Source organism: Podarcis cretensis, assembly GCF_951804945.1.
Source record: "Podarcis cretensis genome assembly, chromosome: 16".
Taxonomy (NCBI): Eukaryota; Metazoa; Chordata; class Lepidosauria; order Squamata; family Lacertidae; genus Podarcis; species Podarcis cretensis.
Genome location: NC_137186.1, coordinates 25,774,519 through 25,794,906, shown reverse-complemented (window position 1 = coordinate 25,794,906; position 20,388 = coordinate 25,774,519). Strand labels below are relative to the sequence as shown.

General features: G+C 43.8%; 1 protein-coding gene across 2 annotated transcripts in view; it reads left to right on the top strand.

Annotated features, from left to right (window-relative positions):
- Nucleotides 1-19,275, top strand: part of MORC2 (MORC family CW-type zinc finger 2) — a 50,032-nt gene extending 30,757 nt beyond the window's left edge. For both annotated transcript variants that reach the window (XM_079956519.1, XM_079956520.1), the window contains 21 exons: nt 308-416; nt 1,098-1,257; nt 1,427-1,538; nt 2,662-2,787; nt 4,247-4,326; nt 4,827-4,909; nt 6,985-7,070; nt 7,849-7,989; nt 9,250-9,404; nt 9,893-10,021; nt 11,146-11,251; nt 12,021-12,150; nt 12,747-12,821; nt 12,912-13,301; nt 13,745-13,888; nt 15,227-15,281; nt 15,650-15,791; nt 16,139-16,333; nt 16,791-16,884; nt 18,352-18,540; nt 18,944-19,275. In XM_079956519.1, the coding sequence (XP_079812645.1) occupies nt 308-416; nt 1,098-1,257; nt 1,427-1,538; nt 2,662-2,787; nt 4,247-4,326; nt 4,827-4,909; nt 6,985-7,070; nt 7,849-7,989; nt 9,250-9,404; nt 9,893-10,021; nt 11,146-11,251; nt 12,021-12,150; nt 12,747-12,821; nt 12,912-13,301; nt 13,745-13,888; nt 15,227-15,281; nt 15,650-15,791; nt 16,139-16,333; nt 16,791-16,884; nt 18,352-18,540; nt 18,944-19,012 (2,770 nt within the window). In that variant the 3' untranslated portion in view covers nt 19,013-19,275. The remainder of the gene's footprint in view (nt 1-307; nt 417-1,097; nt 1,258-1,426; nt 1,539-2,661; nt 2,788-4,246; nt 4,327-4,826; nt 4,910-6,984; nt 7,071-7,848; nt 7,990-9,249; nt 9,405-9,892; nt 10,022-11,145; nt 11,252-12,020; nt 12,151-12,746; nt 12,822-12,911; nt 13,302-13,744; nt 13,889-15,226; nt 15,282-15,649; nt 15,792-16,138; nt 16,334-16,790; nt 16,885-18,351; nt 18,541-18,943) is intronic.
- The last annotated feature ends 1,113 nt before the right edge of the window (nt 19,276-20,388 follow it).

Genomic DNA, 20,388 nt, shown 5'->3' with positions numbered 1-20,388 from the left:
ACCGTTTTGGATTACAACCACATCAAACCCGGAAGTGTGTGTCCCTTTTTTATTATTACAACCCCCCTTCTTTTTTGGGGGGGGATTACAACCCTTTTTTTGGGGGGGGGAGGTCCCATTGGCTAAAGCATGCCTTGGGTTACAGCCTGTTTTGGTTTACAACTGGACTTCCAGAACGGATTATGGTTGTAAACCAAGGTACCACTGTACTCCGCTTCTGCTTCAAATCTGTGATTAGCTATAATAAATGTATTGATCTTGTGTAAGACTTGTTGGTATGTACCTTAACACTGAAATCTTCCCATAGGGGTTCCATGCGTATTGGCAAGGATTTTATCCTCTTCACGAAGAAGGACAACAGTCTCACTTGCCTCTTCTTGTCTCGCACATTTCATGAGGAAGAAGGAATTGATGAGGTTTGCAAACATTTTGTGACTTTTAGAATCAAACAGTATATACAGACAGCTGTATTAACTTAAGCCATGTTCTTATTACGTATTAACTATGAGGTCCTTCCTCCGATTATTATTATTTTTACTATTTTACACTATCTTAAATTTGTTTCAACTTTTTGCAATACACAAATTACTACTACTACTACTACTACTACTACTACTAAGATTATGAGCCAGCTGAATCAATAATGGAAAATCTTGGAGTTTCTTGAAAGCTTGTTGGAGATAACCTTCATTAGTCGCTCCTTAGTTTTGGATTGTTTAATACAGGGTTGAGGAAGCATTTTCAGCCCAAAGGCCACATACTTTCTGGGAAACCTGAGGCCCACATGTCAAAAGAAGGCAGCACATTTAATAAGAATTTTACCTTTGTGCAGTAGGGTAGTTTTTGCCTGGTCTCAACACATCCCTTTCCGCCCTCAGTCCAGGCAAGCCAAAAGCATCATCCAAGTTCAAGGACACATTCCAGCTAGCCAAAACATTCAAGGATCCAAAGCAGGGTTGATTAGTCCTTAGCAGGGTGGAGTGCCTTTATAGTGGAGGATAAGTTTTATAAATGGGGACCTTTTAGAAGCTGCAACCTTACTGAATAACTGTTTGAAAGTGTCCATTTCAAGTCTATTTTATCTTTTTAAATGGTAGGTAATTGTTCCACTGCCCACCTGGAATGCTCGTACTGGGGAACCCTGGACAGACAACATGGAGAAATTCTCCATTGAGACTGAACTAATTTACAAGTATTCTCCCTTTAAATCAGAGCAGGAAATAATGGAACAGTTTAACAAGATCTCTGGGGACAAAGGTGAGAATATAATCTTCATAAGATCAGAGATTTGTGCCCCAAAAGGCACTATATATGCCAAATTTGATGCTTGTGTGTATGATAAGAGTCCAATGCTTATGGGGTTTTTTTTACCCAAAGAAGGAACAGGTATATGTCAGAGTTAATATTGTTGTATCTGATGCCTCAGGGACTCTGGTGATAATCTTCAACCTCAAACTGATGGATAATGGTGAACCTGAGCTGGATGTGACCTCAGATCCCCGAGACATCCAGATGGCTGAAACACCACCTGAGGGAACGTAAGCTTGATGCAACCTAAGCTTCATATCTAAGTCTGTTTCTATGAAGCAAATTACTTTGTAGGGAAGGGCATCCCTTGCTTGTAGCAGCTGAATTATTTTTGTGCTTTGGTGGAAGTAGAGATTCTCTGTCTTCATTTAACCCTTCACGGAGGAGATTGTGGGTTAAATGACTCAGATATAGGAAGTAGAATTTTTTGGGCTTGTGAGCACTCGAGGCCCAGGGGATTTGCAACTGGCCCTTGAGGAATGTTTAAATTCAAGGCCTGTTTCTAGCTGACAGGATCTAGAAATGAGACACTGGTCAATCATAGGTATTCACTTGAGAAACAGAAAGTTGGGAATGTGTGGATGTTAACGCATGGAATGTAGTCTTAAAGCCATATCCACATTTAATCCTCTTTCAAGGAAAGCTAACTTCAGAGTTCTCTTAACGGGCTTACTGTATTAGCTTTCTGTTGTTTGTAGTCGCCCCGTCTCCTCCCTCGAGTTCTCTCTCACACACAGAAAACTTAGGAGAGTTAGGGACTCATCTCTCAGTTTGCACTAACTGTGGCAAAAGTCAGAAATGGAGGGGGGGGGGACATCATGGTTTCTCCAAAGCCTGCCCTGAAGTAAGACTGTTAATTTCCCAGCAACCTTCAGAATAAGGGCAGAAGCCATGAGAGAGATTCTCATGGCTTCTGACTTCCCCCAAAGGTGCTACAAACACAGAGGTAGGACCATGTCACTCTCCAAACACCTCTGGGGAAATGAAGGCAGACTCACTTAGCTTTGAGTTAGGTGGGGAGAAGAGCATAAGGGTTGTCATGTTCAACCCAAACCAAGTTGATTAGGTGAAGATGTATGTCCTTACCTGGGTTTAACTGAGTTGCCCTGACTCTTTTTACACACTGGGCATATGTGAATAATCTTGGTCTCCTTTTCTGCACACGATGATGATCAGCTAGTGAATGGGTAGAAGGCTGATCTTAAGGGCTGGGGTTTGTTTTCTCCCTCCTTTGACTTCCTGTCAGGGATTCTTTAGCTGTGATTACTGCATTGCAGGGGGTTGGACTACATGATCCTTGGGATCCCTTCCAACTCTATGATTCTATGATCCCCCCCCCCCCCCCCGTTTCAGGAAGCCAGAGCGTCGTTCCTTCCGTGCTTATGCTGCTGTGCTCTACATTGATCCCAGAATGAGAATATTTATCCATGGACACAAAGTGCAGACTAAGCGTCTTTCCTGCTGCTTATTCAAGCCTAGGTATGAGTCATAGCCAAGGATTTACATTACGAGGGGGCTGTTTGTGCCTGCGTGCCACAGTTTCGCAGCAGGGTGAAAAACTTGCATAGGGCTTGTCCACACTTAACTTTTGCCCCACACTTTCCAGGCACAGGCCTTGCTTTAAATCTCTCTGTCATCACTCCCCCCCTCCCCCTCCGCTCTTTCTCTGTGAAGCCTTCTCTTTAACACTGAATTGGAACAAACGAAAGTTTGGGTTTTCAGAGGATTGCTGTTCTCTCTGATTAAGCGGTAAGGAGCGGGTTTTCATGGGGAAAGTGCAGGGACAAAAAGTAGTGCTCAGACACAGAGCTTTAAAGCATGGGCCTGTGGGCAGATGCAAGTAATAGACTACATGGAATTGGCTGAAATGACTGGCAGAATCCGAGATCAAGGAGAAGAGCAGGTGGAAGAGGATTGGAAGAAGTTTAAAGTCTGTCTACAAAAACATTGTAAAATATATGAATGTTGAGGACATTGAAAATGAAACGAAGGGGTTCTAGTGATTAAGATAAATGAGAGTACAAAGGGAGGGACAAAGGACGAAAATGAATAACGAATGGTCTTGCTGAAATAATTGTTAAGTGGAATACAAGAAAGGGAGGCGGGTGGAAGTAAGGGAAATAAGGTTTTGAAGGGTACAAACTTGAAAGAGAGTTTTTTATGCTAAATTTGTTTTTATATGTGTGTTTTTTTCTCCTCTTTTTTTCTTCTTTCTTTTGTTTATTTTTTGTGATATTTGTGGATTTTTTGTTGGTCTGTTAATTTCTTCTTTTTTGGAAAACTTAATAAAATATTATACAAAATAAAGCATGGGCCTGTGCCACAAAAGGAAGACTGAATGAGCTCAGAATGAACAGTGCCATTTGGCCCCTGCACAGCACCTCATCTTTTCCAAATGTAGGATCATTGGTCTTGCCCTCTTCCACCTGTGGGAAGATGCTGGCTTTGCCTCTTTGCCCTGTGTGTGGAATGCACAGGCTGGGAGAGGTGATGTGCTTTGTTTTACAGAACCTTCTAGAAGGCTCTGCCTGTGGCCTGGAGAGACTGTTCTTATTTGTAAGCCTGCATAAAATGTCCATTCAAAGGACATTACAAAATCTAGAGCCCACACCACCTTGCTTACAACTAAAATCATATAACTGCTTAGTTTATTCAACAAATAAACTTGATCCACGGCTCCCAGTTTTTCAAAGTCTCATAGTTATTTACACCTCCAGCACCCCCCTGTTACCCCCTTGCCTACCACCTACTTTGGGAATCACTAAATTACAGAATCCCGATAAAGGACTTGCTGCCTGAATAAACTATACAATAAAAGTGATATTTTATCTGACTTCAGGGACTTTGGGTTGTATCTAAAGATTGTATCTAAAGTTGTATCTAAAGATTGCTGTTTAACACAATGTTTTCTCTCTCCTGCCTCTGCCCCCTCTGGCAGGATGTACAAATATACTTCCAAGCGGTTCAAGACCAGAGCGGAGCAGGAAGTGAAGAAAACAGAGCATCTGGCTCGGATTGGTGAGTTCCAGGGCTGGGTGAGTCCGCCCACCCACCTGCTGCCTCAAACTTCTGATATCCTAAGTAATTCCAGTCCAGTTCTGCTTTTTGTGTTCCTTAAGGAGTTTTTCAGTTGACCAGCAATCAGATGGGCATCTACAGACACACACACATTGGTCTCTACCTTTGTCAGGTCATTCCATTAAACTGAATGCACACGTATCCTGTCTATTTTCTGAACCAGGTTCCCTAGGTCAGTTCATGGATATCACTGGAGCTGTGCAAAGGACCATTTGCAAAGTGATAGCCTGGTCCCCAAATGATCAGGTCTTCATATAACTGTAATTGACATTGCAAGTAGAGGTAGCTTCTTGCTTCTACTGTGTAGATTCTTGCTATTTTCTGATACACTACATCTAATACAGCTTCCCTGAGAGCCTGGGTTTTTATTTTTTGTTTTTTTGTTTTTTTTGTTTTGCAGTTCTGTTTGCATTGATTCTACTCTCTCTTTGTGTTTTCAGCTGAAGAAAAGGCTCGGGAAGCTGAGAGCAAAGCCCGTGCTTTGGAGCTGCGCTTGGGAGGGGACCTCACTAGGGAATCCAGGGTAAGATCTGTAGTGTCTGGTGGTTGATTTGAATTCCTAGTGTTCAAGAAGGACAGGGGCACATTTCCTTGAGCTAAGCAGGACTGCTGCCAGTGAATGCAAGAGGCTGAAAGAATGGTGTCTGGTTAGGTTCTCAAAACAGTTCGAGTGTCCGTTCTAGCAGGTGACAGTCAGTATTTCTGCTGGTTTTACTCCTCCTCTGCAGGAGTTAAGAACCCCTACGAGTTGTGCCTATGTACTAAAGTGATGTGTGGTGAAGGGAGGCTGAACATCCTGTGAATAGGATTTGGCCAATTCATCTCTGCATTTATGGCTCATGTAGGTAATAATTGCATAATTCCCTTTTACTTTCATAGAGTTTCTTCTTTTGGAGAAAATTCATTTCAGAATATTCACAGATCAGAATTGCATATAATCACAGAATGAGGAGCATAGTTTTACAGCTTGCAAATCTGTGAAAATAGTACAGGCACAATTAACAAACAAACAATCTAGCAATAATAATAATAATTTATTATTTATACCCCGCCCATCTGGCTGGGTTTCCCCAGACACTCTGGGCAGCTCCCAACAGAATATTAAAAGCACAATAAAACATCAAACACTAAACAGGACTGCCTTCAGATGTCTTCTAAAAGTCAGATAGTTATTTATTTCCTTGACATCTGATGGGAGGGAGTTCCACAGGGAGGGCACCACTACCAAGAAGGCCCGCTGCCTGGTTGCCTTTAACCTCTCTTCTTGCAGGGAGGGAACCGCCAAAAGGCCCTTGGCACTGGACCTCAGTGTCCGGGCTGAACGATGGGGGTGGAGACGCTCCTTCAGGTATACTGGGCTGAGGCCGTTTAGGGCTTTAAAGGTCAGCACCAACACTTTGAATTGTGCTCGGAAATGTACTGGGAGCCAATGTAGATCTTTCAGGACCGGTGTTATGTGGTCTTGGCGGTCACTTCCAGTCACCAGTCTAGCTGCCACATTTTGGATTAGTTGTAGTTGACGGGTCACCTTCAAAAGTAGCCCCACATAGAGCGCATTGCAGTAGTCCAAGCAGGAGATGACCAGAGCATGCACCACTCTGGCAAGACAGTCCGCGGGCAGGTAGGGTCTCAGCCTGCGTACCAGATGGAGCTGGTAGACAGCTGCCCTGGACACAGAAATAACCTGTACCTTCATGGACAGCTGTGAGTCCAAAATGACTCCCAGGCTGCGCACCTGGTCCTTCAGAGGCACAGTTACCCCATCCAGGACCAGGGAATCCCCCACACCCACCCGCCCCCTGTCTCCCAAAAACAGTACTTCTGTCTTGTCAGGGTTCAACCTCAATCTGTTCACTGCCATCCATCCTCCAACCGCCTCCAGACACTCACACAGGACCTTCACTGCCCTCACTGGTTCTGATTTAAAAGAGAGGTAGAGCTGAGTATCATCCGCATTTATTGCTTATCAGAAGGAAGAATAGAAGTTTTTAAAATTATTGTGAAAGGTGAAAATCTGTGGCACAATATTTAAGATAATTCACTATGAAATAGACTAAATGTAATGTTTATGTTTAATAGAAGGGTGCTGTTGTAAATAAATATAAATAATGTGATGAATTAAATGAATAATACATGATAATTTGAAGAAGATAAAACCCCTGATGAAATAGGAAGATGGAGTATTTATTTATTAAGATATTATATATTGCTTAATTATTTGCATTCCTAAGTGGTATACATAAAAACAATCCACAGAAAATGGGACAATAAAATAATAAACCTTTTTCATTAAACTGAACACTACCTTAAAATGTCTTCTGGAACAAGAAAGTTAGTAATTTGTCTAAAGTCCAGCAGTTTGTGTGTTTTTAATATATACATGGACTTCATGAGAATCTGATGTTGCGTATATTGTGAGAATATAGTTAGTATTAATAAATAAATAAATAAATAAATAAGATAGTCATTTTGTCTCACCGCTACCATTGTAGAATGCTTTTTTAGGGCCACTAAGGAGAAGCTGTGTGTATAAAAACACAAACTTTAGGTAGTGCTTCAAGATTGCATAACCATTTTAAGTGTGCTTCACATCCTCAGGTCATGTTGCGCCAAGCTCAAGACGTGGCGATAACCATGCGTAGAGAGGCAGATGTTAAGAAGAGGATCAGGGAGGCAAAGCAGCGGTGAGTGGCAGAGCTCCAGTTCTTCCATGCCTCTTGCTTTGTTCCCCTGCTGATAAGCAACCCTCAAGGATCTTGCAGTTCTGAAGATGTATCCATTTCATTTATACCTTACCATGGGAGCCAACTCTTGGGGCCAAGGGTTCTTCTGCCCCCCCCCCAATAAAATATTTGTGAGGACTGGGGGCCCCCAAAGTTGATGGGCATTGCCATCCAAATGGTGTGCGTGCCCTGTGTCACATGATCAGTTATGCAGGGAGAGGGCTCCCCCCCCCCATATCTTATTCATGCTGGCACCCCTGCTTTCCAAATTCCTTGTTTTAAAAAATGTTTTAATTAGGTGTGGACAGTTCTGGATTTGACCAAAGTTGAAGAATACTGTTTTTGGCAATCCGGAGATCACGCTGGGTGTAACTGCTTTTAGAGCTTTTAATTGTTTTTGGAATTTTTGACTGATCTAGAATGTTTTTGTTTTGTTTTCAAGAGGAAGGGCAGGGTAAAAATTCAATAAATACTAATATCAAGAATTCAGCAAAAAGGTCAGAATTTTTGTCATGTGCGGACCCTCATTTGTTGTACACTCACCCATTTCTGGTCCATACATTTTCATTCCCCTGTTTCCCCCCCACTTTCCAATAAGTACCCACAATACACTTGTTATTTGTTGGAAGCATTTGACATGTGCGCCCTCCTGGGCACTGGGAAATACACTGGCTGTTCTGTGCTTTGCCAATGGATTTCCAGCCTTATTTGCTGTCTTTTCTCTACATCTTTGTCGCAGAGCCCTCAAGGAACCAAAGGAGCTGAACTTCATCTTTGGTGTGAACATTGAGCAGCGGCATTTGGATGGGATGTTTATCTATAACTGCAGCCGACTGATTAAGATGTATGAGAAGGTGGGCCCGCAGCTGGAGGGTGGCATGTGAGTTTCTTGCAGAGACCTCTAGTTAGTTCTTGCCTTAATGACAGGTAAAGTGAATCGGCCTGTTTCCTCCTGTGTTATGTGAGTCTTGATCAGCCCCACCCCACCCTCCTCTTCCACTTGGTGTATTCTGTACTTTAAAAGAAAACGGAGCTGCAGCAAATCAAGTTCATTGCACAGTTATTTTGCATGCTTTATTCAGTTCTTACTATCTTAAGAACATAAGAATAGCCTGTTGGATCAGGCCACCTTGTCCAGCATCCTGTTCTCACTGTGGCCAACCAGGTGCCTCTTCTGGAAAGCCCAAAAGCAGAAATATATGTTCCAGGGATATGGAGAAAACACTTTCTCTAATTCCCTCTGATTTCATATGAATGGTTAAATATATTGTGAGGAGTAATCCATTGTTGGTTTTGCATGTATACCCTGAGTTGCATCTTCTAAATTGTTAAAGGTCCCCTCAACCACGAATTGAAACTTCAAGGAAACAGAGACTTCAGGTATCAAACTGCATTGTTCATAAGAACAGGAGGCAAACTGAGTTGATCATGGTGCCAAACTGATCCTAATTACAATTTGACAGAGAGCCTTTGCTCTGCACAGTACACAGATGATCTTGTCAGGGTGATACTCTCTTAGATTAGATAACCTGTTTCCAGCAGAACATTATCATAGGGAACCATCTGTCCATGTTGCGCAGAGATGCATGTGCAACTCATGATTACTAGAAACAAATGCATGTTGTTCGTGGCAGAGCATTAACTGAAAGCTTCATCTGTGGACGAATTTCACAGCTGCTGTAGCAGCCAGTTTTGTTCATTCATTGGGACCCTGTTTGCTGGAGCCTTTAATTACATCAAGCCTTTTCATTTCAAACATAAGATGGGGCTGCTGGAGAAGGCCAAGGTCCCATCTAGTTCCGCATCCAGTTCCCACCCAGATGTCTGTGGGAAACAGGCAAGCAGGACCCAACCACAAGAGCACTCTCCCCTCCTGCGGTTTCCAACAACTGGTGTTCAGAAGCATGTTTGCCTCTGACTCTGGAGGCACAGCATAGCCATTGTGGCTGGTAGCCATCAGTAGCCTTCACCTCCATGAGTTATTCCATCCTTGATATTTAATTAACCCTGCTCCATCTGCCCTACACTGAGCCAGGTTCATGTTTGCTGTAGTGGGAAGGAAGGAGCCTGTCCTCTGACTGTCCTTCTCAGGCCGGTTGCTGCCTGCAAGCTTATCACTGTTGTGTTTCCTCCCACTCAGGGCATGCGGTGGTGTTGTCGGAGTGGTTGACGTCCCCTACCTGGTTTTGGAGCCGACACATAACAAGCAGGACTTTGCTGATGCCAAGGAGTATCGGCACTTACTAAGGGCAATGGGAGAACATTTGGCTCAGTACTGGAAGGATGTTGAGATTGGTAAGCTGCTCTTGCAATCTGGTGGGAAGTTGGGCATGGAAGGGGAATGCTAGGCACAGGGAAGGGACAATGGATAGTTATTACACCATGTGTTTACATCTTTGGTTATCAGAAAAAAATGCTGTTTATTAGGACATGGATAGCAGAGTATTTTAATATTGCTCCTACCTTGGTTTGCAACCGTTTTAGATTACAACCACGTCAAACCCGGAAGTGTGTGTCCCTTTTTTATTGTTATTACAACCCCCCCCCCTCTTTTGGGGGGGATTACAACCCTTCTTTTTTTTTGGAGGTCCCATTGGCGAAAGCATGCCTTGGGTTGCAACCTGTTTTGGTTTACAACTGGACTTCCAGAACAGATTATGGTTGTAAACCAAGACAACGGATAGTTATTAGACCACGGGTGTGTGTTTGTGTGTTTGCTTGCTTGCTCATCTTGACGTTTTGTTTCATTTTTCAAAAAAAACCCAACAACAACAACCCTCCAGCACAGAAAGGTATAAGCAAGTTCTGGGATGACTTTGGCTATTTATCTGCTAACTGGAACCAGCCTCCATCAAATGAATTGCGTTACAAGCGGCGGAGAGCCATGGAGATCCCCACCACCATTCAGTGCGGTACGTCTGGTAGTGCTGAGTTTCCAGCATTCCAGGATTGGAAAGGTGTTTGCAGGGAGTTGAAGCCCCAGCAGTGCCTTAGGTGGCAAAACAACCAAAATATAGTGATAAAAAGCTAGATTGACACCATGCATATTCAAAGCATGTGGCTTCCTCCAAAGAATATTGGGAACTGATTTCTTAATTGTGCTGGGAACTAGGAGGTGGGGGGGGGGTCCAGCCCTCTCTTGGTGTTCTTTTTTCCTTGGTGGGGAGGGGGAACAAAGAAACAATAGGCATATTGTCATTATTACTTCACCCCTGCAGTCATCAGCCAAGTCCCTTCTTTGAGTGCTCTCTCCGCAGGAGGTCTGGAAGCTGGCAACATTAGAGTGGTGGCTTCCCGCTTGTGGAACACGCTCCCCAGGGAGACTAGACTGGAGCCATCATTGCATATCTTTAGGCACCAGACAAAAGCATTTGTTTTCCACTAGGCCTTTGGCTTTTAATTATCTGTGGCTTCCTACAGTGGATGGGATATTTTAATGTACAATAATACCTCCACGAACGTCCGCCTTGTCTAGCGTCCATTCTGGCGAACGTCCGCAGCAAAGAAGTACCGGAACAGGTTACTTCCCGGTTTGCCACTCGCGCGTGCGCAGAAGCGCTAAATCACTCTATGCGCAGAAGCGCAAACCGCTCCGCGCACGTGCGCAGACATGGCACTTTGCCCTGTGTCCTTTTCGGCTAGCAGCCAGGGCTCAGGAACGGATCCCGGCCGCAAAAGGAGGTACGACTGTAGTTTTTTAAAAAATAATAATTGTCTCTTAGATTTTTTAAATGCTGGCTTAAATGTATGTATGTGTTTGTTTCCTATTTAAAATATTGTAAGTCTCTGAGTTGCTGTGGCAAAAAAGCAACTAATAAATTTAATAAATAATCCAAAATTTATGAATCATCCCAAGGTGGTTTACAATATAAATCACATGGAATAAAACAGTTGCCTAAAAAGCAGTTAAAACAATTACATATTTAGTGTTCGTTCACATTACCAAGTCCTTGCTTGCAGGCCCTGGGTGCAGAGTGGGTTTCTTTCATCTGGCTTTGCAATTTGCTAATGGCATGATTTGTCTTTGTGTCAGTAGACTTGTGTCTGAAATGGCGGACCCTCCCCTTCCAGCTCAGCTCCGTGGAGCAGGAAAACCCAGACACCTGGGTTTGTGCCATGAACCCCAGCCCTGATCAGGACAGGTGAGGATGTGCTATGAAGCGCTCTGAGCCCTCTTAATTTAGTAATCTGCACAGCAGTCTGTAAGCGCTAGCTTGTAACTGTGCAGTAGTTGGGGTCCCATATTTGACAGAGCCATATGTTTTCCCATCTTTGCCATAGGAGGTTTTTTAATAAACCCAGGCCATTTAAAATAACTGATCTTCTCGATCTGTTATCTGGGCTTTCTCGTTTATCTGCATTTATTAGTTGTTACATTTTTTCTGCTCCCAGAAAGAGCTTTTTTATGCTGCTTACCATTGTTTTGAAATTTGTATTTTTTATTATAAAGTGACCATTTTGTATTTTCTGTAAGCCATCCAGAGAACCTATGTTTTTATGCTGCCATGTAAATAAAGTCAAGGGAGAAAGACATGGGAACGCATAGAAATCGTTCAGGTGAGAGATTCAATGGAGCCCATAAGCAGGACCTGGGCTCAACAGCAACTTCCCTCCTGTGGTTTCCCGCAGCTGGATTTCAGAAGCATTTACTGCCTCTGTGGAGGCAGAGCATAGCTCATCAGGGTTACGAGATGTTTTATAGGCTTGACAGCTTAAGCCTACACTTTTTTTTCTTGTCCTTTCATTCATTACAGAGAGGAGCCTGTATGGTGTGGAAGTTTAGCCTCTGGACAGAGCAGACGTTTCCCAAACTTGCTCTGGGGTTTTTGTTTTTTTTAACTTGCGCTCATGTTTACATTCTTCCTTCACCTTGCTAAAGTCTTCCTGCTGTCTTTTTCTTCTCCCTGGCAGGTGTGAAACTCCTGAACAGAAGCAGAAGGTTCCCCTGTGTGTGCTGCGGAAAGAGAAGTCTCAAGAGGAAAAGCAGAAAGAGCTGTCAGAGAAAATTCGCCGGGAGCAGGAGAAGCTGGAGGCGCTGCAGGCAAGTCTGGACACTGGGGCCCCCGATCTGCAGTCTGTCTCATTCTTCGCCAGTGACGCTGTATATTCAGTTGTCTCTTTCAAGTGAGCTTCTTGTTGGAATGCATTCAGGTGGTGGCAGGGTCAAAGAATTACAGCCACTAACCACTAGGGTATTATATGGACAGCCAGTGTTCCCCTCCCCCCAGGATCTTGATCTGCTTTTGTGACCCCACCCCCAAATTTGAACTGGAAATTCTCCATTCATGGATAATTTTTGTTTCAGCCCTACACAGCAGCAAGTGTTGTGATTTGCATATGTAAACTGAGCCAGGAACAGATAGAACTTGTGTTGTCTTGAAGGTAGCACAATTTCCCATATTCTCACTTTCGACTACTGGTGTTGCATGTGTGTGCAAACCAGCCCCTTAGTTTGTAGCAATCTCAGTCTGAAAAGCATTGCCCCACCTCACATAGTGGGGCTTCACTGAGTCATCAGGTACTTAATACAATTTCTCAGGGATGAAGAGGGTCTGTGAGGTTTGCTAAGGAAGTAGGTTTAAAGCCAGCAGTGGCTGTTCTTAACACAATGTCTTTGTTCCATCTGCTCTGCTCCAGAAAACGACTCCAATACGTTCCCAAGCTGACCTGCGGAAGCTGCCCTTGGAAGTCACCACTCGTCCAGCACTAGAGGTGAGTGCCGCCCCTTCCATTGCTGCCTGTACACCTGCTCTCCGCACTTAGCCTGAGCTGACTTTGCCTTTTCTCTCCTCCTCCTCACAGAATTCAGACCCACTGAGTAGGCCACAGCGGCCACGCTCTCCCCCTCTGCCAGATGTGATTCGAAATGCCCCAAGCAAGCCTCCTGCCCCACTGACCACTTCCAGGTCCACTGGCCAGCAGAATAAGGGGCCCCCACCTCGGCCAGCCACCAGCAGCTCTAAGCCACAGAGTTCAGTCTCCAGGGAAGAAGCCAGGCTTTCCAATCACGTGGTGGTGACACCTGGGAGGTCCACATCCACCTCTGTCAGGTCTGCCTCCAAGCCTGCAGCAAGTGGCAGGGTGCCCCCTGCTCCTCTTCAGAACTCCAAGAACCACCACAGATCCCCCAGCCCAAGACCTGCAAAGGGACAGCTGTCGCTGAAGAAATCCCCTGTCGTGAAGCACCCCCAGGTGAGACACACCCCTCCTCTGTAAAAACCAATCAGATTAATTTATTATTACAGTCAATGACCAGCATTAAGAAACCGGGATAAGAAACACATAGGATGTCCCTTCAGGGCATCTGGCTACTTTGAGAAAAGGATGCTGGACTAGATGGGCCCCCTCTAGCCTGATCCAGCAGGGTTGTTCTTATGTTCACCAACTTTGCTTTGTGGAAGGTCTCACATTTAATCTCCAGCATCTCTGAGTAATTGCCTCTGCCTGAAACCCTGGAGAGCTGCTTGCAGTCAGTGTCAGCAAGTCTGAGCTTGATGGGTTGAGAATCAACATAAGGCCCCTTCCTGCCTTCACGTAGCTGTGTTGTGCTTCTGCCTTTTGGAAATGCAACCGTATGGTCCATGGAGCAATGCGTCTTCCTTGTGGTGGTTGAGTGCATGTCTTAATCTCTGCAGGCTTCAGGTCCCCAGAAGAGAAGCATTAGCTCGATAGAGGATGAATTGGAAGAGGAAATTGGGCCAAGGAAAGAGAAGAGGAAACATGGGCGACACGTGACAGTGAAAGAAGAGAAGAAAGACGCCAACGAGGTGGAGGTGGAAGTGAGTGAGACATTTGCAAGTCTGATTTTGCCATTCAGAATCCCATAAAGTTGCTGTTCTTCGTCCCTATTCCATCCCCTCTGGAACTTTTGCCAAAATATGGACATCTATATTTTGGTGAAGTCAGTGAGTGAAAACTGTCTGGACAGACAGTTCTGACAGTCAGATCCAAGACGAGCAGCTAAACAAGCTGAACTTGTCCTCCCCTTAAACTCCTCAAGTGAAGGCTGCCAATTGATGGAGTGTATTATCGTGTCTTTCCTCTGCTTGAGCTCAGATATAGGACATGGAGATAAAATCCCCAATTGCCTCAATGTTCTATATTTCATCTTAAGCACAGGTAGGACATGATAATGTGTTCCATCAAATGGCAGCCTTCACTCAGTTTCACAGCAAAAGCTATCAGATGTGTGTCTTTTGCAATTAGCAGAAGTGCCAAACCTGTTTTAAGATCACCTTTGTTTTTCTCATGACTTTAACTCCATTAAAATACCTGTCCATTGTTTGTCAAGTTTTGACTTACAGTTTCACCTGGAGTTGGGCATTTGATTTATCAAAAGAAATCCGTTTCATTAAGTGGTTAAAACTTGTCATATAATGGGCAGGGATTTTAAGTGGAGTTCAGGTTATGAGAACAAGAAGGAAAGTAATCTTTAAAAGGTTTGATGCTTGTGTTAATGACAAAAGCAAATTTGATTGCTCTTGTTATGAAACAATTACATGGCTAATTACATGATCTCCTTAGTTCCAGTGCACTACCCAATCTAACCACTAGGCAATGACTTTCAGCAGTGATGACTCTTTGTGTTCCTGCCTGGAAATTCCTGCTTTGCTGTGCTGCTATAGCTTAACTGACTGCTTCAGGGCTAGTGAGCAATCTGCCCTGCATAACATTATAATTTAACTTGTAAAATCATCAGTACTTTTTCACACAGCGCAGAGTTAACTATAGAATTCGCTCTCACAAGAAGCAGTGATGGCCACCAACTTGGATTGCTTTAAAAGAGGAGAAATTCACAAAGAATAATAGTTTTAAATTTAGTATTTTATTTATTATTATTTCTTGATAAGGCCATCAGTGGCTACTAGCTTCTGTCCACAGTTAGAGGATGACTGCTCTAGTCTTTTGTTCTAGGTGGCAAATGGCTGCAAGGCTATTGTGTTTAAGCAATATATTAACATTTTATTCCATAAGTACTGCTTATCCCCAGCCCAGAAAGTTGAATGCAAATGAAAATGCCCACAGATAGTTTTTTGCTGAATTCTAAAGCTAGCTTTTTGTTGGGTCTTCTTTTAGTTAGTAAAGTACTCTATGCTGAGTATTAACTCTGCTTTCAGCTCACAGACAGTGGAGGGGAAGAAGATTTGGCAGAACTGAAGAGGGCACAGAAAGGTAAGAAATAAGTCGCTTGGTCTCTGCACCTACTTGATTCTTCCAGGTGAGCAAAATGGTGCATGTATTGAACACCATGATGACTGCAGGTTTGGGGCAGATCTGTTCTACATCCATTAAGATTATAGTCCAGGTTAAAGCAAAACCACCTGGCTTCAAATACAGCCGCTGTGACTAACCCTTAAACCTGCATAATAATGAATGGGACCAAGCTGTATCTCTTTCTGGCACATTAAGCGATGTAATTTCCATGGGATGCAGTTTCTGGATTAAACAAAAGATTCGAACCTCAATCCTGTTTGAAAGCAGTTGCTTGCTTTGAAATCAGATGCTTAATGCAAGACTTTCTGCTCTTCTGTGCCCCTCAGATAAAGGACTCCACGTGGAAGTCCGAGTGAACAAGGAGTGGTTCACTGGCCGAGTTACATGTGTGGAGGCAGGCAAGAAAGGTATCCGCTGGAAAGTGAAGTTTGACTATGTCCCAACAGATACCACCCCAAGAGATCGCTGGTAATTTGTGTGTGTGTGTGTGTGTGTGTGTGTGTGTGTGTGTGTAGAATCATAGAATTGTGGTGGTGGAAGGGACAAGGGCCATCTTGACCAACCCCCTGCAATGTAGGAATCACAGCTATATTGGGATGCAGGGGCTGTGGTAGCTGCTGCCTCTAGCACAGTGTATAGACAGGGAAAGGGAAATGAATGCCAGCCAGTATTGGTAATCACTATGTAAAGCAAATCTTCGGTACCCAGGGAATGGCTGTCAGCACATCAGTTTGCCATGGGGAGGCAGCAAAGACTGTTACTCAGGTCTTTAGAATGGCAAGGATTCCTTGTGACGTGTCTGTTGCTCCCTTCAGGGTCGAGAAAAACAGCAAGGATGTTCGACTCATGAAGCCTCCCTCACCAGAACTGCGAACTCCAGACACTCAAGAGCAGGAGAAGGAAGACCTTACTCCTGAGCCCTCTACCTCGGAGTGCGTCCGGACTGAGCCGGACACCACCGCTTCCAGCAACAGCCATGAGACTGTAGACTTACTAGCTCAGTCTCTCCGGTGAGCCTCTTTGCTAAGCAGCTTTATAGATGCCAGCTTAATTTTGGACTCCTTCTTTTGCTTTTAACACCCTGTTGTCAGTGTGATGTTCTTACCGTATCTGACCTGTTACCTGCTGTGGAGTTTCTTTTGTTGGGACAGAGAAAATGCCCAAAGTGTTAATATTCTGTGCCTGAGCAATCTAAACGCCGCAGCCTGTGCCAATGCAAATTGACCAGCTTTGCATAATTTATTCTGCCTTCGTTGTGGTTCCACCAGGCATTGCCCCCACCATCTTTGGAAGCATATCTTCAGAATCACAAGGAGTAGAAACTCGCTGTATTAATGAAAAGGGAGGCGGGGAGAATAAGTTGTTCAAGAAGATGAACTCTGTACTCTGTAAAATATTCTGTGTTCTCCAAATTGTAATGCACACATAGCCTTGCTCTTCTTAGCATGCTTGTTTTTGTTTGGGCAGGAATTGCTTGCGGTACTTCTTGCCCCCAAATTTCCCCATCTCCAAGAATGACCTGAGTGCCATGAATTTGGAAGAGTTGGCAGCTTTCCCTCTGGTAAGTCCTGTGCTTACAAGTGGAGGCTGGTGGCTGCTCTTGCTACATTCTTAGCTTCTGCACCAGTTCCCTGTTTTTTTTGGGGGGGGGCACAGCCCACTTGGTTCCATGAACTCATCTCCAGTGCCCACTACCCAACCCTATAAAAAAGCATTATTCAGAATAGCAGTTTGCACGACCCACTGAGGAAGACAATCACAAAATAAAATCCAGCATAGAATAGTTACACATTCTTGCTGTTGAAAACATAACGTTGAAGGAAATTTATAACATAAAATATCCATACATAACTCAGTTTACCAGACATGCACAAACCCTCACCTACCACAGATGCACAGTAACTAATTTATATGAAAACCAATAGCTGTCTTCTGACAATACAGAATTGTAAATATAAACGTAACCAAAGGAAATAGCTTTGAAAGTGATGAGCAATAAAACTTTAAATATGAAGCAAGGAAGGTGTTTGCTCTAGGCTCTAGCCTGCTCAATTGCAAATAAGCATTCAGTGCACTTAGGGGGAGCACCTCCAGCACCCCCATGCCTCCCCGTTGTCTCATTAGTGCCCACCTAGGTAAACGTCTCCAGGGGGTGGTACCACAAACTTTGAGAACCACTCCTCTATACTTTGCCAGCTGCCAATTTTTAGAGAGGCAGATTGCTACCCTTTTAACTCAGTGCGCTGGCTTTAGTGAGACATTTTCTGGAGCCAGTGGTTATGATACCACCTTCCATAATTGTAACCTTTTATAATGTATATAAAGTGCCTAAATTAAGAGCCAAACCCTCAGATTATAATTTGAATGTGCCACAAAGCGTTTAAGATAAATGAGACCCTTTTAGGATGTGAACAGCTCTTGTCTTTTCCCAGACACCTTTTAGCCAGCAGAGGGCAGCAGACTGCAGGGGTGGAAGGCAGATCTTACTTAATAGCAAATGCAGATGCTTCCACTGTCAAATTGACAGTTTAACTCCAATTAATTTTTTTTGCCTTCTGGCAAACATGGATATTATTTAAGAGAAAGAAAGAAAGACAGACAGACACAATTTCGCAGCAAAAGATTGCAGTGTATCTACATCCTCAGACAAGAGCCTTATGGCACTCTGCCACAAGCGAGGGTGAGGGTGAGGGAAGGAAATAGACACTTTGGCTACATCCACACTGTTACTCCTCTTCACAGACCTACATTTCCCAGAGTTCTCTGGGAAGAGATAGTGATTATTAAATCTCTCTAGGAATTGTACCTCTCTGAGGGGAACAGGGATCTCACAACTCTCAGCACCCTTTAACAAACTACAGTTCCCAGGATGCTTTGGGGGGAAGCCATGACTTTAAAGTGGTATGATACTGCTTTAAATGTATGGTGTGAGTGTGGCCTCCCACTGCATAAGGACATATTGCAAAAATACATGTTGCTTTTCTTGAAGCTCCTAGAACCGATTCTCTTGTGTCTTGCCTCCCTGCAGAAAGAATATTTCAAGCAGTACGAGAAGGGGCTGAAAAATTTATGCAACTCCTACCAGACTCAAGCTAATGCCCAGGCCAAAGCCTCTGAGGAGAAGCTTCACATCCAAGAACAGAAGCTCATAGAGACAAAAGAGAAACTCCAGAAGCTAAGGACTAACATAGTATCACTGCTCAAAAAAGTCCAAGAGGTGAGTGAGGCCCCAGCCAGAATTGCAAAAAACTGGAAATGTTTTTTCATTATGACTTTTTTATTTAAATGTAAATTATCCAAGAAGTTTTGTTGCATCTACTCTGCTGTACAGAACACATACTTATATTGCTATTCTCTACATATTTTCTTCTTATTTCCCCCTTCCTTCTGGCTACAAGGAAATGTATGAGTATAGAAACAAATTTCTTAATCACAAAAATACAACAGACAGAATCTTGCAGATTCTGCAGAATCTCAAAAATCTGAGTATGTTTTTAACCTGGTGTCCCCCAGATGTTTTCAGCTACAACTCACATCAGCCCCAGCTAGCAAATAGTCACCCTACTGTATCAAATGCTTTCTCATAGGCATTGAACTATATTTACCTTTGCTGGTTTCAGGACATTGATTTCAGTACAGATGACGAACTGGATGCATACATCGAGGACCTGATCACGAGGGGAGACTGACCAGCCAATTGGATTCCAACACCCGTGTGAAGTCGGTTCCCTGGGAAATCCCAGAGTGATGTGTAGAGAAGTGTGGCTGAGGACATTAGACACTGTATTGTATTAGTGTGCATTGGAGTACAACTTGTTCTTAAGCCCTTTTTTTTACATATGTAACAGAAGTGCTGTTGAAGGTTATTAGCCTTTTGTTTATAAATATTTTGGAAAAAACAACAACCTGTAATAGTAGTAATAATAATAATAATAGCACAAAACCCAATGCATTGCTTGGTGCAAAGGATTGATCTGTGGCCTCGGTTAAGCTTAAGATATGTGGTGGGTTGTGCTTGTTACGAAGAAGTACAGTGGAGCTTATAAAACGTGCTGCTGGCACAAGGGCAACCCTGCCACTTTGTCACCTGTGGGTGTCTCTTTACAGGAAGAAGCCACAAACTACAAGCCTCATAGCCGGAAAGCGTTCCTTGTGCAGTAGTGGGAGAGCAACCCTCTGCTGACAGTGGTGTGTAGCTCAACCCAAAAAAGGGCTTGGGGCTGAGCGTCAGTAGGTCTTTAAACTTGTGCTGATACCATGGAGACGTTGATTAGCGTTAAACCTTAAGTATCGTGTCATACCATCTTCAGCATGGCAGCAATAAGCTTGAATGAGCAGATTCTCTCTTTTAGGATGCCTTGGGGAGGGGGGTCAGGGAGCCTTTAACACTCTTCTGTGTATTACAGGGAGAAAGAGCTCCTGCCACTTTAGTTCTGTGATCATAAAGAGGGGCCACAGCTCAGCAGTAGAGTTCGTGCATATGGTCCTGGTATCTTCAGTTAAAGGTGAGATGTCTGGGAGTAACCCAGGGTTTAAGTCCTTGGGGAAACTGCTGCTCCTGCATCAGGTGGCATATTTCTGGCCAAGCTTGGCTAACCCTTTGCTTGCAAATCGGCTGCTTCCACATGGTTGAGTCTGAGACTCAAGCGCTTTGCTAGATTACCAGTTCTCTGAGGAACTGCTCTGTCCTTTTAAAGAATGTAACCAGTTCTGTCTTTTATAAGAAGAGATAAGACCAAAAGCATTAGCTAGAGCACAGTTGCATTAATAAAGCTGGCGTTTACAGCATCACTTCAAGACAGGTTTTATGGGGTTGCTGAACGATCACACAGGTCAGTGTGTTATTCTCCCAGTGAAATGGGTCTCTCAGAAAGGGTTGCAGGAATGATGTCTTCCAGCACTTGGCAATTTCCAATAGTTTGGGGTGGTGGTGTATTTTAAGAAGCTACTGTTCCAACCCATTAAAAAAAAACAACAACTCTGGACAAGGAGGCCTTTTGCAGTCTAAACACAGCTGACTGTGCAGTCTCTCAATAACAGCAGAGCTCAATAGAATTTAGGGAAA